Genomic DNA, 12,500 nt, shown 5'->3' on the forward strand with positions numbered 1-12,500 from the left:
TTGATTACCGTGTCGGGCGGCGTATGTTTCCTCTCATTAATCGCTTTCCGATTGACTGTTTTAGGTGATCAGCAGCAGTTCTTCGCAGGTGCTCCGCCGTATCCTCAGCAGCAACCGGGCTATAATGTGGGTTTCGTACCCCCGCCGGGTGGATACCATCCCAGCGCATTCGCGCCACCACCGGAACCAGCCGGATACGCTCATTACGATCCGGAATCAGGAACAGCCAAAGGGTTCGATTTCAGCGACCAATCCATTCGCCGGGGTTTCATCAAGAAGGTTTACTCTATCCTAACGGTCGGTATCATAATTCAATTTACTACCCCCCTGGCTGACTAACTGATGGGGTTTTCCCCTTCATTGCAGGTCCAACTATCGATCACGTTCGTGTTCGTGGCATGGGTACTGAACCACGAACCCACGCGGCTGTGGGTGAAACAGCATCCGGGGATGTACTGGATTGCGTTTATCGTCATGATTGGAGCCCTCATTGCGATCGCTTGCTGTGGTGACCTGCGCCGCAAGGCACCGATGAACTTTATCTTTTTAGGCCTATTTACCTTTGCCGAATCCTTCCTCGTATGCGTCATTACTGCCAACTACAAGTCGCAGGAGGTACGAACGCATAACGGACGAAGGCTCAAAACTCGGGATCAAAATGATTTACATTCTACTCCTTTTCTTTCCGGCCAACAGGTGATGTTAGCTTTCGGTATAACGGCCGCCGTTTGCCTCGGGCTGACGCTGTTTGCGTTCCAGACCAAGTGGGACTTTACGATGATGGGTGGCATCCTGTTCGTGGCCGTGCTGATACTGATGCTGTTCGGTATCATTGCCATGTTCTTCCCGGGCAAAATAATCACGATCGTATATGCGTCGGCCGGTGCGCTGCTGTTCTCCTTCTATCTCATCTACGATACCCAGATCATGCTCGGAGGGGATCACAAGTATTCGATCAGCCCGGAGGAGTACGTGTTTGCCGCGCTGAACCTCTACCTCGATGTGATCAACATCTTCCTCCACATTCTCTCCATCATCGGGGCCTCGAGAAACTAACCGTGTGGTGTGGCGGGCTGGCAAGAGGACGAGCTCGTTGCGTTTGGCGTTTTTACACGATTACCAACCAACATTTGTGTGTAGTAGCTCTTCAGCAACTCCCCTCTACGTGAGGGGCCCAATTGTGTCGGTCGCTAAAAAGAAGCAACTTTATCCTCCATCTATATACCGGCGCAGGAAGGAATTTTTATGCAAAAAAAAACAGGAACGATACTAACCAACCTCATAACCACAGCCGGTCAAAGCAACGAAAGCATACACTTATCTCCTAGGCAGATGGTATTATTAAATGTTCTATGTACGAAACGACCGAATAAAAGTACACCATTTCGAATCTGAAAACCGGGGGAAAAAATCTCGCCTACATAAATCTTGACCTAACGCTAACCACCTTGGCATCGCTCCGTTCCACGAACTTCTCATGCCTCAGCTGCTTCCACGAACTTCTCATTCCAATTTCAAACAGAAAACGCAGAAGTTCACGGCCACCGCGAGTGTTTTGGACCGCAACTGAAAAGAACGAACGAATCTCCCTCCAGTCACGGAAGCTGAAGTTGAGTCAAAAGCAGTTTTTTGATAAGGTAATGTAGGAATTCGGTGCATTCAACTGGTGGTGCTAGCTGGCCTTTCCGAAATCATCAGGCATCCTAGACTTTGGGCTTATCAAAAATAGACTCGGAACGAATCGAATCGGAAGCCGTATCGGTGCGAGCGAGCTGTGTGTTGTGGCGCAGACGACGAGGAAAAGGGGGGCTGGCTATGAGTCATACATGTACCCCTTTTTGTCGCCAATCGATGCTTCGTTTATTTTTTTTTCATCATATATGCTGATGAGGCCACTCTGTGAATTGTTTTCATTTTCGCACCACATCTGTGGCGGGTTGCATCAGAAGCAACGCTCATTTCCTTTTCGTTTGCGCTCTCAACACAGTGGGCCAGTTTTTGAAACGGAAACGTGAGTTTTCTTTTTCTTACTTCTCTGTTCTTTGTTACAGATTATCTGATTGTGAGCCATAAGGCGAAAGATAATGCAAGGTAAGTGTAACCCTTTTTATTTGCCCCCCGTCCGGGCGATAAGGCATTTTTTTGCCATGCATTGCAAAACCGTTTCGCGTTTCAAGACCCTCGTTGAGGCGTATCTGGTGATTTCTCCTCAGTGGCCCCGTTCCCAATCTCGTTAGAACACGCGAGTGCACTATTTTTCCACCAGCCTTCTCGATAACGCGATCTAGGTAGTGGATTTATCGAGGTGCATCTAGAACGTTCGGCTCTCGCAGCCGGCTTACTGCGATTTCGGTGTGTTGTACGTTGTTTACTGACTGCGCCTACTGTGTGTCACGATGGCCACGAACCTCGCAAGCGCGCGACCGACCTGGGTGCAGCCAAAAATGTTTATCTTTTCTCGTTTTTATCTTTTCTCTCTCTATTATCAGGTTGTTGTGAATGTTGAATTCCTGCTAGAGCTTGCTCATCTTGCCTTCCCCGTCGTTACACACCGTTATCCTTTCAGTCGACGGCACTCTAGCTCCCCTCTTCTGCTCCACCGGGTAGCACAAGACACGCAATCATGTCTTATCAAGGAGGATATTATCAAGGTTTTATTTCCCTACCCTTTTTTCGCATTCATTCGCATTAACCGTTTGCATGATAAGTGGGAGGGATACTGCAGGAATAATACACTAACAAGTATTACTAAATTGGTACACAATGCACACCAAACACATACACTATGCAGGCGGCTGTTTAATGGAGTTGAGTAGACAGAATGATTCATTCATTCAGTAGAAACAACTCAGAAGCTGCTGGAACCGTCCGGGAGTTTCAGCGATAGTGGTTTACGATTTTCAACCCCTTGTGAAATGGTCTCACTAATCAATATACCAAACAACGTGCGCGAAAATGTATTTCCTACTAGTCCCACCAGTCAAGCAGGCCTTTTTAACACGATCCTATTCACACACGTAACCAACGGGAGTGCATGTAACCTAGCGTGACTGTGGGTCAGTCTTTCGTATTTAGTGTCTGTTGGTGAGCGAGCAGAGCCTATCTAGATGTTTTTTTTATTTTTTTATTGTTTAAATTTTATTTATCTCAAATTCCTAACTCTGACTCACTCAGGCCACCTGTGTGTAGCACAGGAGGCTACCTCATCAATCAACAGTTCCTGTTTGAGCTTGATAACGTGCGACGCATCGCTAACCGATACTCCGTGCTTATGATTACAGATCCAAACCAACCGTACTACGGGAACCAGTACCCGCAACAGCCGGGATACAATCCGAACTATCCACCGCAACCGCAGCCCGGCGGTTATCCGGCTTATCCGCCACAGGGTGGCTACCCATCGCAGCCACCGCCACCTGGATTCAACCCGGCCTATCCACCGCAGCCAGGTTACGGCCAACCACAGCCCGGATATCCACCGCAGCCCGGATTCGCTCAACCCGCACCACCGATGTCGTCCGGATACGGTACCGGGTATGATCCCGAAACGGGCAGCGTGAAGGGTTTCGAGTTTAACGATCAATCCATCCGCCGTGGCTTCATTCGCAAAGTGTACTCAATCTTGACGGTAACTAGGGGAAACCATTCCACTGGAATGCACTGGGGAACATTCACTAACCTGCCTACTCTGCTTCTTCGAAACAGGTTCAACTGCTGATTACCCTTGGCTTCATTTCGCTGTTCCTGTACCATCGACCGACGCAGCTATGGGTTAAGAATCACCCGGAAATGTTTTGGATCGCACTCGGTGTTATGATTGTGACGCTCATTTCGATGGCCTGCTGTGGTGATGTGCGCCGAAAGGCCCCGATGAACTTTATTTTCCTCACACTGTTCACGCTTGCCCAGGCCTTCCTGCTGGCCGTTACTTCGGCCAACTTTCAGTCGCAGGAGGTAAGCAGCCGCATTACTGTGCCTTCTGCACACTTTACGTCACTCATCCTCTCTCTCTCTCCCTTTGCAGGTTATGCTGGCAGTAGGAATAACGGCCGCGGTCTGTCTCGGACTGACGCTATTTGCGTTCCAGACCAAGTGGGACTTTACGGTGATGGGCGGTATCCTGTTCGTGGCCGTGCTGGTACTGATGCTGTTCGGTCTGGTAGCGATCTTTTTCCCGGGCAAAACGATTACACTAGTGTACGCGTCCGCCGGTGCGCTGATCTTCTCGATTTATCTCGTGTACGATACGCAGCTCATGCTTGGTGGTAGCCACAAGTACTCGATCAGCCCGGAGGAGTACATCTTTGCCGCACTCAATCTCTATCTCGACATTGTTAACATTTTCCTCTACATCCTCACCATTATTGGGGCCACGCGCGATTAAGCGGACAACGAATGGCAGGGCGCTTTACACTATTTCTTTTTTTCCTCTCACAACGGTGTGCACCCCCTTCTCTGTTTCCGAGGTTTCGGTTCCTTTTTGCCACCCTGCAGATAGCCATTCCAGATAGTAGAGCTAGAGTGCTGGTGTGATACTGTAAGCGGCAGGGCCTAGCTATAGATGTGTAATAAGTTAATACCAAAATCAAAGAAGTAAACGATACAAAGGCCATACGTATAGTTAGTTTGAGAGTTTGCACAGCTTCACACCACGTTCACGCGTATAATCGATCGATAATCCGTTAGCTGATCCGCTGTGGCACATTGGATATTGGCAGCAGTTGATGTTGGTGGTTGGTGTGTAACGCAATCAAACAATTGTTCATCTAATTGTTCCAAAGAAGAAAATAATTATTCATACGAGGCTTACCGTACCTACCAGGCTTTAAGTTATTTGATTTTTGGCACCACGTTTGTTAAGGTGGCCGCATAGCCTAACCCTTCATCTAACTACATCTCATCTTAAAACCACTTCATTACATGGTTAATCCTGCCACAGCCCCGGAATTAAGCTGCGCGCTTGCGCAAGAAGCCGGTGGCAAGATAGGGCCACCAGGTAATAATGGTCCCCGTCTGAGGGGCGCTGATAAGCTTAATCCCGCTCCAATGTCCGCAGTGCGCAGAGGAGGAGTGAGCTGGCGATGAATAGGTGATGAGTGTGTATACTGTTTGTGCTTATTAAACTAACCCTTACACGACGAATTCCAGTGGCCGTACGTGAGTACAATAAGTGAGCGGAGGAACAGTTGATGTAGATGATACGAAAAATCTCCAACAAAATCGAACCAACGCTTCAATCGAAGCCAATATGGAAGCTAAACTTGTATGTAATACCCGTATATACGTGTATATGGATATATCTGTTGTATTTCGTTGAAAATGCTAAGCTTTCCAGTGTTGTAAGCCTTCCCAAATGGCAATATGATCTTTCCCTTTGATCCCTTTATCTTAGTAAATTAGAAAGCGAAAGAGTGTAAAAAAAGAATGTACGAACGCGGTGATGAAAGCAAATAAAAAAAAGCATATTAAACTCAAACCAAACTTCGTGTTTTTTTTTGCCTCATTACATTCAATTGATAAAAGGTCGCACGGGGCCCCAACTTCGACGGACTAGCCAACGGACTGTTGCTTCCCGCGATAGAACGGATTGGTTAGCGTGATCTTCTCTCCATCAGCGAGCGTCTGCGGTAGTGGCATGTTTTTCGTTTCCGGCAGAAACAGGCTAGCGATGCCACCGGCCGTTAACGCGAGCCCCATTATTACCAGCGGTATGGCCACGTTTTCCTTTCCCTTATAGATAAGAAGGGAATCATTTCAATCTTGGTCTCAACATACAGCAGCAGCGGGCATCCACTCACCGTATAGTTCATAAGAGGAATGACGATCGGTCCGAGCATTCCGACCACGGAGCAGAAGCTCATACCTAATCCACGCACCACCGTTGGATAGATCTCGGAAGCCGTCAGCGGAACGACGACAAACGCCGACGAGACACCCATTTTGCCAATGCAGTACAGTAGCAACGTCGTAGTACGTCCTGTTTCGAAGGAGAAGAGGATCTTGTTAGAATGAGGATGCTATACGGTGTCTGCAACGTGCCGACCTTGCGGAATGATGGTCAATGCACAGGCCAGCCCACCGATGACCATGGTCGTGAAGAGCACACCACGCCGGCCGAACAGATTGAGGCTCGGCCACAGGACGATATACGTCGGCAGCTCGACCAGTCCTGCAAGAAAGAAGTTAAAAATCTCGTCTCCACCGAGTGCCGGCGCATAGTAGCTTAATCCCACGTAGACGCTCGTATTCGTTAGCCAAATGAACGCCACGAACGTCGTTTTGCGGCGCATCTGTGGTTTGGCAAAGAGATGGCGCAGCCCTACGGTATCGGTTACCACCGCAGGCCCTGTTGCAGAGGTGCTTGCGGTATCTTCCGCTGAGAGTGCTTTTAACCGCTCGTGGAGTACCTGTTGATCGATGGTCTTTCCATTCACTCTACGGGAGGATCATTCATCAGTGGCCGATCAATCAGCTCTGAGTCAACATTGTCCTTACCGGGCCATTTTCGTGAGGATTTGCTGTGCCTTCTGGTACTGGCCACGTGCCGCTAGCCAGCGGGGTGATTCCGGAATGAGAAAATAGAAACAGAATAGCACAAGCAGGGGCAAAGACACAGCAATGGAGAGGGAACGCCATTCTCGCTCGAAGTACACAATCACCGACAGTAGCACCAGTCCGACGGAGTAGGCAATGTTCGAAATGATTGTGCAGAAGTTACGCCGCTTCGGTTCGACCAGCTCAATCGCTAATGGAGATTGGCGAGGATTACTAGATCGCATCGCTACTACTGGGCTGAAAAGTCATTGGTGTCTCTTACCAATCATGTACGGACTCGAAAGGATCGCCGGAACCGTCAATCCAACGATAATGCGGGATGCCAACCACGATGGGAAACTCCACACGATGGAACCGAGGGCGCCGGCCGTTACTTGCACTACCAAACAGACGTAGAAGGACAGCTTGCGGCCCCAAAAGTCCTGCATATAGCCGAACCCTAGGTTGCCCACCAATCCTGCCACACCAAACACCATCAGGGCCATCGTGGTATCGAAATCACGGTCACAGACCAGATTCCACTAACCAAGGGCAAGGGCAAGGAAAGCCAGAAAGTGTCACTAGAGCCCATAATTTTCCACCAAAAAGACCACCTGGTGATACTTACCTCCATCACAACCGTCGATTTGAAGATGGAACGATCATAGTTCCAGCCATTTTGGCATGCAATCGATCCCTGGCCGCCACTAGTATCCCACGATCCACCCTGCTGCAGACTGCCGTTTGTCGTCAGCAAATGGTGGGCTATGGCGGTATAGTTCCGGGCGTACATAAGGCACTTCGAGTGTTCCCTAGCTCCCTCGATCGTCGCACGGTGGAATGGTATGCTGTGGGGAGTGGGAAACACAGAGAGCTAAGAGAGGGAATTGGACGCCCGCGTAATTATGCTAAATGTGATTAATTTAGATTGAATTAACGAGCCGGTGTGCACATGATGAAACGCGGTGCCGACCTTGATCGACTGTCGACGTGATGTCCTGTTTGAATCGCTCCCCCCCACAATGCTTACCTTATATTTCTAGCCAATTCCGTCAGATGGTCAGGAATTCCATCGAACTCGGGTATCCGGCACCAGTGGTTCGGTTTTGCGGCCAGAAATAGTTGACTGTGGGGTGAATAGAGGGGGAGATAAGCCATCACAAATCATGCTCCAATGTCCCTCGCTAGCACCAACCTGTAGGCGTGGAAAGCGCAAGGAAATGTGGCAGGAAACAGCAGCACACCGATGATGATCTTCTGATAGGCACCGAAACCATCGCACAGTTCCAGTATCGAATCGAAATCCATCGTAGAACCGCAGCAGCGGAGCAAACAGGCTGAGCCTTCAGGAACACGTGATCACCAGCACGGTACCGCGACAGTACTGCTGTGCGCTGCCAACCGCCAACCCGATGGAACCCTTGATGGCGCTGAGATTTGACCAATTTTCCGAATTCCGGTCTCTTCCGAGCGGACCTAATTGATGATAGCTTATAACCTTTATTGCAATGATGATAACGAGGAGGAAGAGGACAGCTTCTATCTTCTTATGCCGCCAAACCACGGGCTTAGATTAGCTAATTCGACGTGCAGCTGGGAGAGCTGGAGATCGCTCTCCGATCGTTGACGAACCGGGACCGTGATTGGAATGTGCGTTTCATTCCAACATCAACCACCGACGACGAATCACATCCTCGATGTGACGTACACAGCGCTCTAGCAAGTTTCGGTGGGTCAAGTACAATTAACGGATCTTGTCAGTCGGATCAAAGGTATAAATCCGTCCCAATTGGAACCCAGTGGCCCCATTAACGATTGCAAAAACACAGAAAAACGTTCGTCTACAACAGCGCAGTGCTTTAAACTATTAATATATTTTGACTCCAGGGGAACAAGAAACGTAGTCGCATAATGAAAGCAAAACAGATGGATCCAGAGACGTAATAAATGATGATATCGTGAGAGTACTGTCGTGCCATTAGGCCTACAACGACGTTATAAAAGGGAGGGGGAATAGATACACTTCTCCGAGACACATGCTTTCGAGCGTAACATCTAAAGTGATTCTTCACTGCCTGCCGCCTACTGCCAGCCGGGATTGTTCGGATGTGGGGCACCCGGTTGTTGCTGCTGTTGCTGATGACCGTACGCTCCGGGATACGTACCGTAGTAGGCCGGTGGCATCATACCGCCCGGTGGAAACCCAGTGTAGCCTGTAAGAGAGTGAGCACCATTAGCCAACAGTTCGATCAGCAGGCTCCCCGTCGGAAAAGTGGAACTTACTGGTCGGATAGGGCAACGTTCCGTAAGGATTGAAGCCTGCGGGCATCGGTGGAGGCACATAACCGGTGAATCCAGCACCCATGGTACCCCCGTAGGCACCGGTCGGCATTGGCATGCCGGCAATTTGCTGTGGATAAGGAGAGGCAGCGATCGGTGCTTGTGGCGGCGACGAAGCAGCAGCTGCTGCTGCTGCTGGCGGGGCCGAAGAGCCACCAGCACCGGGTGCCGAGGCCGTGGTCGACGTGTGATGAGTCGGAATGACGGGCGTTACGGCAGCCGGTACCTGTCGGCTCGATTCGTGCGTCAAATCCTTCATCAGCTCCTCTTTCTCGGTTTTGCGTGCGAAACAGAAATCACTAATCTTGCTCTGGAACACGAGCAGTATCTCCGTGAGGCCGTTGTAGAACGTTTCGCCCTCCTGCAGATACCCGTGCAGCTCGGTAAACACATCATACGCCGCTGCCAGCTCGGACAGTGTGCGATCACGCTGATCCGTCGAGACACCCGATTCCGCCGTGAACGCTTCGTGTGCGGAGCGAATGTCACGTACCAGCGTTTCCTGGCGTGCCAACGATTCACCAACCTGCTCCTGCAGTGGACCGATCACCTTTCCAATCTCCGACAGTGAGATCGCGGCCTCATTGATGACACCTTCCTTGGCGAGAGCCGTCTGGAAGCGTTCCTTCAGATCGATCGTGAGTGTCTTAAGCTCCGATTCGATGCACTCGCGCTCTACCTTCATCGTTTCGACCGCTTCCAGCAGTTCGCGCAACTTCTGCGCGTACGATGAGTTGGAGGCCTGGTTCGCGTTGCTACCTGCCGATGGGATCTCCTTCGCTAGCTGATCAGCGGCCATCGATAGCAGTTCTATGCCGCGCCGATGGGCAGCAAACTTCTCGCGGATCTGCTTATCTGCTGCTGTCGCATTATCGATGATGATGCGATATTTTTCACCGTTCGCTCGGAACGTAGCAGCCAGCTTGTCGGAGGGGGTGCGTGTCCATCGATCCTTAAACTGCGCCCTCAGCTGATTGTCCGAATCACGCTCCTCGTCCATCATCCGGAACGCTTCGTCGAGGATTTCCTTGTTGCGCGTAAACAGCTCCGGTAGCCGCTCGATGAAACCCTTCAGATGCTCGATACCGCCCTTTTCGCGCACCGCCGAAGCCTTCTCCTGGAGCGACGGTGGCAAGCTAGCACCGGAAGCCGTCACCTCAATGATCGCCGGTAGGTTAAGGCTCGAAAGCAACCCATTCATGGCCGTCGTTGCTTCGCGCAGACGAACGATCTCTCCGTTCACTATCTCCGTTTTGCGGCCCTCACAAGCCGCCTGTGCCTGATTGACCGCTACCGGGACGAGCTGACTGAAGATATCGGTGAACCCTTCGCTCAGGTTTGCCGGCATCGGGATCACCTTCGCCAGCGGTGCCTTGCCCGGTCCGGACAGCGTACCGACGTCGGGTATGATTTCGTTGTAGATAAAGTCGTTATCTTTCTTCGCATCGGCCAGTGCCTTCTGGGCCCGGGAGGCATACTCCTGGAAGAGGGTTGGCTTCGAGGCACGTGACTGGGCCGTCTTGAACAGCTCGACCGCCTTCTGCAGCCGGCTGATCTCCTCACCGAACGCTTTGTTCGCCTTCGCCACGGCACTGTGGTAGTACATGGTGAGTGCGTGCATGGCCGCCTGGCGCCCGGCCACCTGCGGAATCCATTCCTTCTCCCACAGCGTGCGAACCGCGTCACGCTGCAACGATCGTAGCGTCTCCGAGTACAGCTCCTCGCACTGGGCGCAGAGCTTCGCCACTACCAGATCTTTCATGTTGTCCTTGATGGCTTTGAAGACGAAAATCTCCTGCGCCTGGGCCAGCATAAGGTTGGCCAGGGCGGCCAGGCTATCTTGCGTGAGATCCGGCGTCGGTTCGCCCTGCACCGTGGCGGAAGCGAACGTTTTCAGGAAAGTAAAAATACCGGCACTCTGCTGGAACAGCTTGGCCGCCAGCTTTAGGCCCTCATCGTTGTCCGGACTCTGGGCACTCGCCACGCAGCTCTGCAGGGCGGCAATGTTGAACAGGACACACGTTCGTTCGTACCCGATCGATGTGAGCGCTATCGTGGGAGGAGGGGGGGGGGGGGGGGTGAAAAAGCAAATCATGAATTATGAGTCAAAGCCAACTACGATTCCGGCAGGGGGTCTTACTCAGGCTCATGCGACCACCGAAGATGGTGCCCTTATCGAAGGCGTCCTTCCATTTGAACGGTACCTGCAGCTCCTGCACCGGAATCTTTGCCTCCAGTGCACGCAGCTGATCGTGGTAGCGATAGTTAATCTCCAGGCCGGCCTCCTGCCGATCAAACACCTTCCAGACGGCCGCATTCCGCAGCAGGTTCAACTCCGACACCGCCTCATTGATGGCATTCAGCTTGTCCGCCTCGAGGTTCCGGTAATTGCTCTGGATCAGCGTTTTCAGTGGTTTCGCAATGTCCACCTCGGTCGGTTTTTTCAACGGCACCGTCAGCAGCTCCATGGTGCGGTGGTAGTTTGGGGATTGTGCGTCGTCTCACAGGACACTTCCCGGGGGGAAGGAATACGAAGGACCGAACACAAAGGGACACACACAAATCGGCAGACAAAGGACGCGTCACTGTCTTCTCTTTCGGGATGACCAAGGAAGAAGAACACTGTTACGGCGAACACGTTAACTCCTCATTCCAGGCTGACGAAGTTCGTTTTTTTATTAGTAATCGAGCGAGGTGTTGCTGGATGATTCACGCAGGAGCTTGCCTTGCCAAGGTTAGCATAGGCGTGGGAGCAACGGGGTTTTTAAGCATTTTCCCAAAAGCATTTCTTTTGAAACTTTAAATTTAATTCATTTTTTAGGGAAGCAAATACACACGAAAAGAACACTATCAAATTGGTTTATGCTAAATAATCTACAATCCAAATCATTCGTTATCGGCGTAACTTTGGGCACCCTGTGCCGTTGAAAAAGACTTTACCAGCTGATGATGGCACAGGTAAACAACCAAAAAACAGGTTCCCTAATCGATGTTGACCCGGTGCCGCAGCACAGATAAGGACCTTCTTTGGCTAGTCACACGGTGGACGCTATGAAGAGTAACATTGCCGAACGATCTACGGCGTCGGGAGTGTTGTGGTGGGTCTTAACGACGCTCTGCATGCCGATAGCGATTCCCTGCTTGCTGCTCCGAATCTTAGCGATGGTACGCGAACAACGGAACGCTCGTAGTTTGAACGGAAAGGTAAAACAAAGGCGACACCAACAGTTAACTGCGAGTGCTCTAATCGAATTCCCATGGTTTGTAGGTCGTGTTGATTACGGGAGCCAGCTCCGGCCTGGGAGAGGCATTGGCGCACAGTTTCTATCTGGCCGGCTGCAAGGTGGTGCTAGCGGCCCGGCGGAAAGAGGAGCTGGAGCGTGTCCGCAAGGATTTGCTTTCGCTGCATCCGGTAAGTTCAAGAGCCGTAGCTGCACGTGTAGAGCGTACCATTAAAAATAATTTCGTTCCAGACGGTACCAACGCATCCACCGGTCATACTGCCTCTGGATCTGTCCGATCTGAACAGTATCGCGGGTAAGGTGCAGGAAGTACTAGAGGTCCACGGAGCGATCGATATACTCGTCAATAATGGTGGCATCAGCGTGCGCGGCGATGCACTATCG

The 12,500-nt window shown here is 51.1% G+C and overlaps 5 protein-coding genes across 10 annotated transcripts in view; 3 read left to right on the plus strand and 2 right to left on the minus strand.

Moving 5' to 3' along the window:
* The window catches only part of LOC126577235 (protein lifeguard 1-like), a 1,664-nt gene extending 266 nt beyond the window's left edge, over nt 1-1,398 (plus strand). Inside the window, exons 2-4 of the mRNA XM_050238703.1 lie at nt 65-297; nt 367-615; nt 697-1,398. Of these exons, the coding sequence (XP_050094660.1) occupies nt 65-297; nt 367-615; nt 697-1,056 (842 nt within the window). The 3' untranslated portion in view covers nt 1,057-1,398. The remainder of the gene's footprint in view (nt 1-64; nt 298-366; nt 616-696) is intronic.
* Nucleotides 1,399-1,522: 124 nt separating this feature from the next.
* On the plus strand, nt 1,523-4,814 carry LOC126578075 (protein lifeguard 2-like). 6 transcript variants are annotated; one of them, XM_050240276.1, is made up of 6 exons: nt 1,523-1,637; nt 2,052-2,091; nt 2,490-2,651; nt 3,282-3,628; nt 3,706-3,954; nt 4,025-4,814. In XM_050240276.1, the coding sequence occupies exons 3-6, from the start codon at nt 2,624-2,626 to the stop codon at nt 4,382-4,384; spliced, it is 984 nt and encodes a 327-aa protein (XP_050096233.1). In that variant the 5' UTR covers nt 1,523-1,637; nt 2,052-2,091; nt 2,490-2,623; the 3' UTR covers nt 4,385-4,814. The 6 variants fall into 6 exon arrangements, with proteins under 6 accessions (XP_050096233.1, XP_050096237.1, XP_050096234.1 ...); XM_050240280.1 differs by lacking the exon at nt 2,490-2,651; XM_050240277.1 differs by lacking the exon at nt 2,052-2,091.
* A 510-nt stretch (nt 4,815-5,324) lies between these two features.
* On the minus strand, nt 5,325-7,842 carry LOC126578074 (beta-alanine transporter). The gene is made up of 8 exons (XM_050240274.1): nt 7,730-7,842; nt 7,565-7,660; nt 7,163-7,382; nt 6,818-7,076; nt 6,496-6,745; nt 6,044-6,435; nt 5,799-5,977; nt 5,325-5,730 (listed from the first exon to the last, which is right to left on the minus strand). The coding sequence occupies exons 1-8, from the start codon at nt 7,840-7,842 to the stop codon at nt 5,551-5,553; spliced, it is 1,689 nt and encodes a 562-aa protein (XP_050096231.1). The 3' UTR covers nt 5,325-5,550.
* Nucleotides 7,843-8,370: 528 nt separating this feature from the next.
* Nucleotides 8,371-11,580, minus strand: LOC126578073 (programmed cell death 6-interacting protein). Its single transcript, XM_050240273.1, has 3 exons — nt 11,015-11,580; nt 8,818-10,923; nt 8,371-8,747 (listed from the first exon to the last, which is right to left on the minus strand). Exons 1-3 carry the CDS (start codon nt 11,340-11,342, stop codon nt 8,617-8,619), a joined length of 2,565 nt encoding a protein of 854 aa, XP_050096230.1. The 5' UTR covers nt 11,343-11,580; the 3' UTR covers nt 8,371-8,616.
* Nucleotides 11,581-11,813: 233 nt separating this feature from the next.
* The window catches only part of LOC126578076 (dehydrogenase/reductase SDR family protein 7-like), a 1,347-nt gene continuing 660 nt past the window's right edge, over nt 11,814-12,500 (plus strand). The window contains exons 1-3 of the mRNA XM_050240282.1: nt 11,814-12,078; nt 12,143-12,286; nt 12,348-12,500. The exon at nt 12,348-12,500 is cut by the window's right edge and continues 313 nt beyond it. Of these exons, the coding sequence (XP_050096239.1) occupies nt 11,926-12,078; nt 12,143-12,286; nt 12,348-12,500 (450 nt within the window). The 5' untranslated portion in view covers nt 11,814-11,925. The remainder of the gene's footprint in view (nt 12,079-12,142; nt 12,287-12,347) is intronic.

The sequence above is a fragment of the Anopheles aquasalis genome, chromosome 3, assembly GCF_943734665.1.
Source record: "Anopheles aquasalis chromosome 3, idAnoAquaMG_Q_19, whole genome shotgun sequence".
In the NCBI taxonomy this organism is placed as follows: domain Eukaryota; kingdom Metazoa; phylum Arthropoda; class Insecta; order Diptera; family Culicidae; genus Anopheles; species Anopheles aquasalis.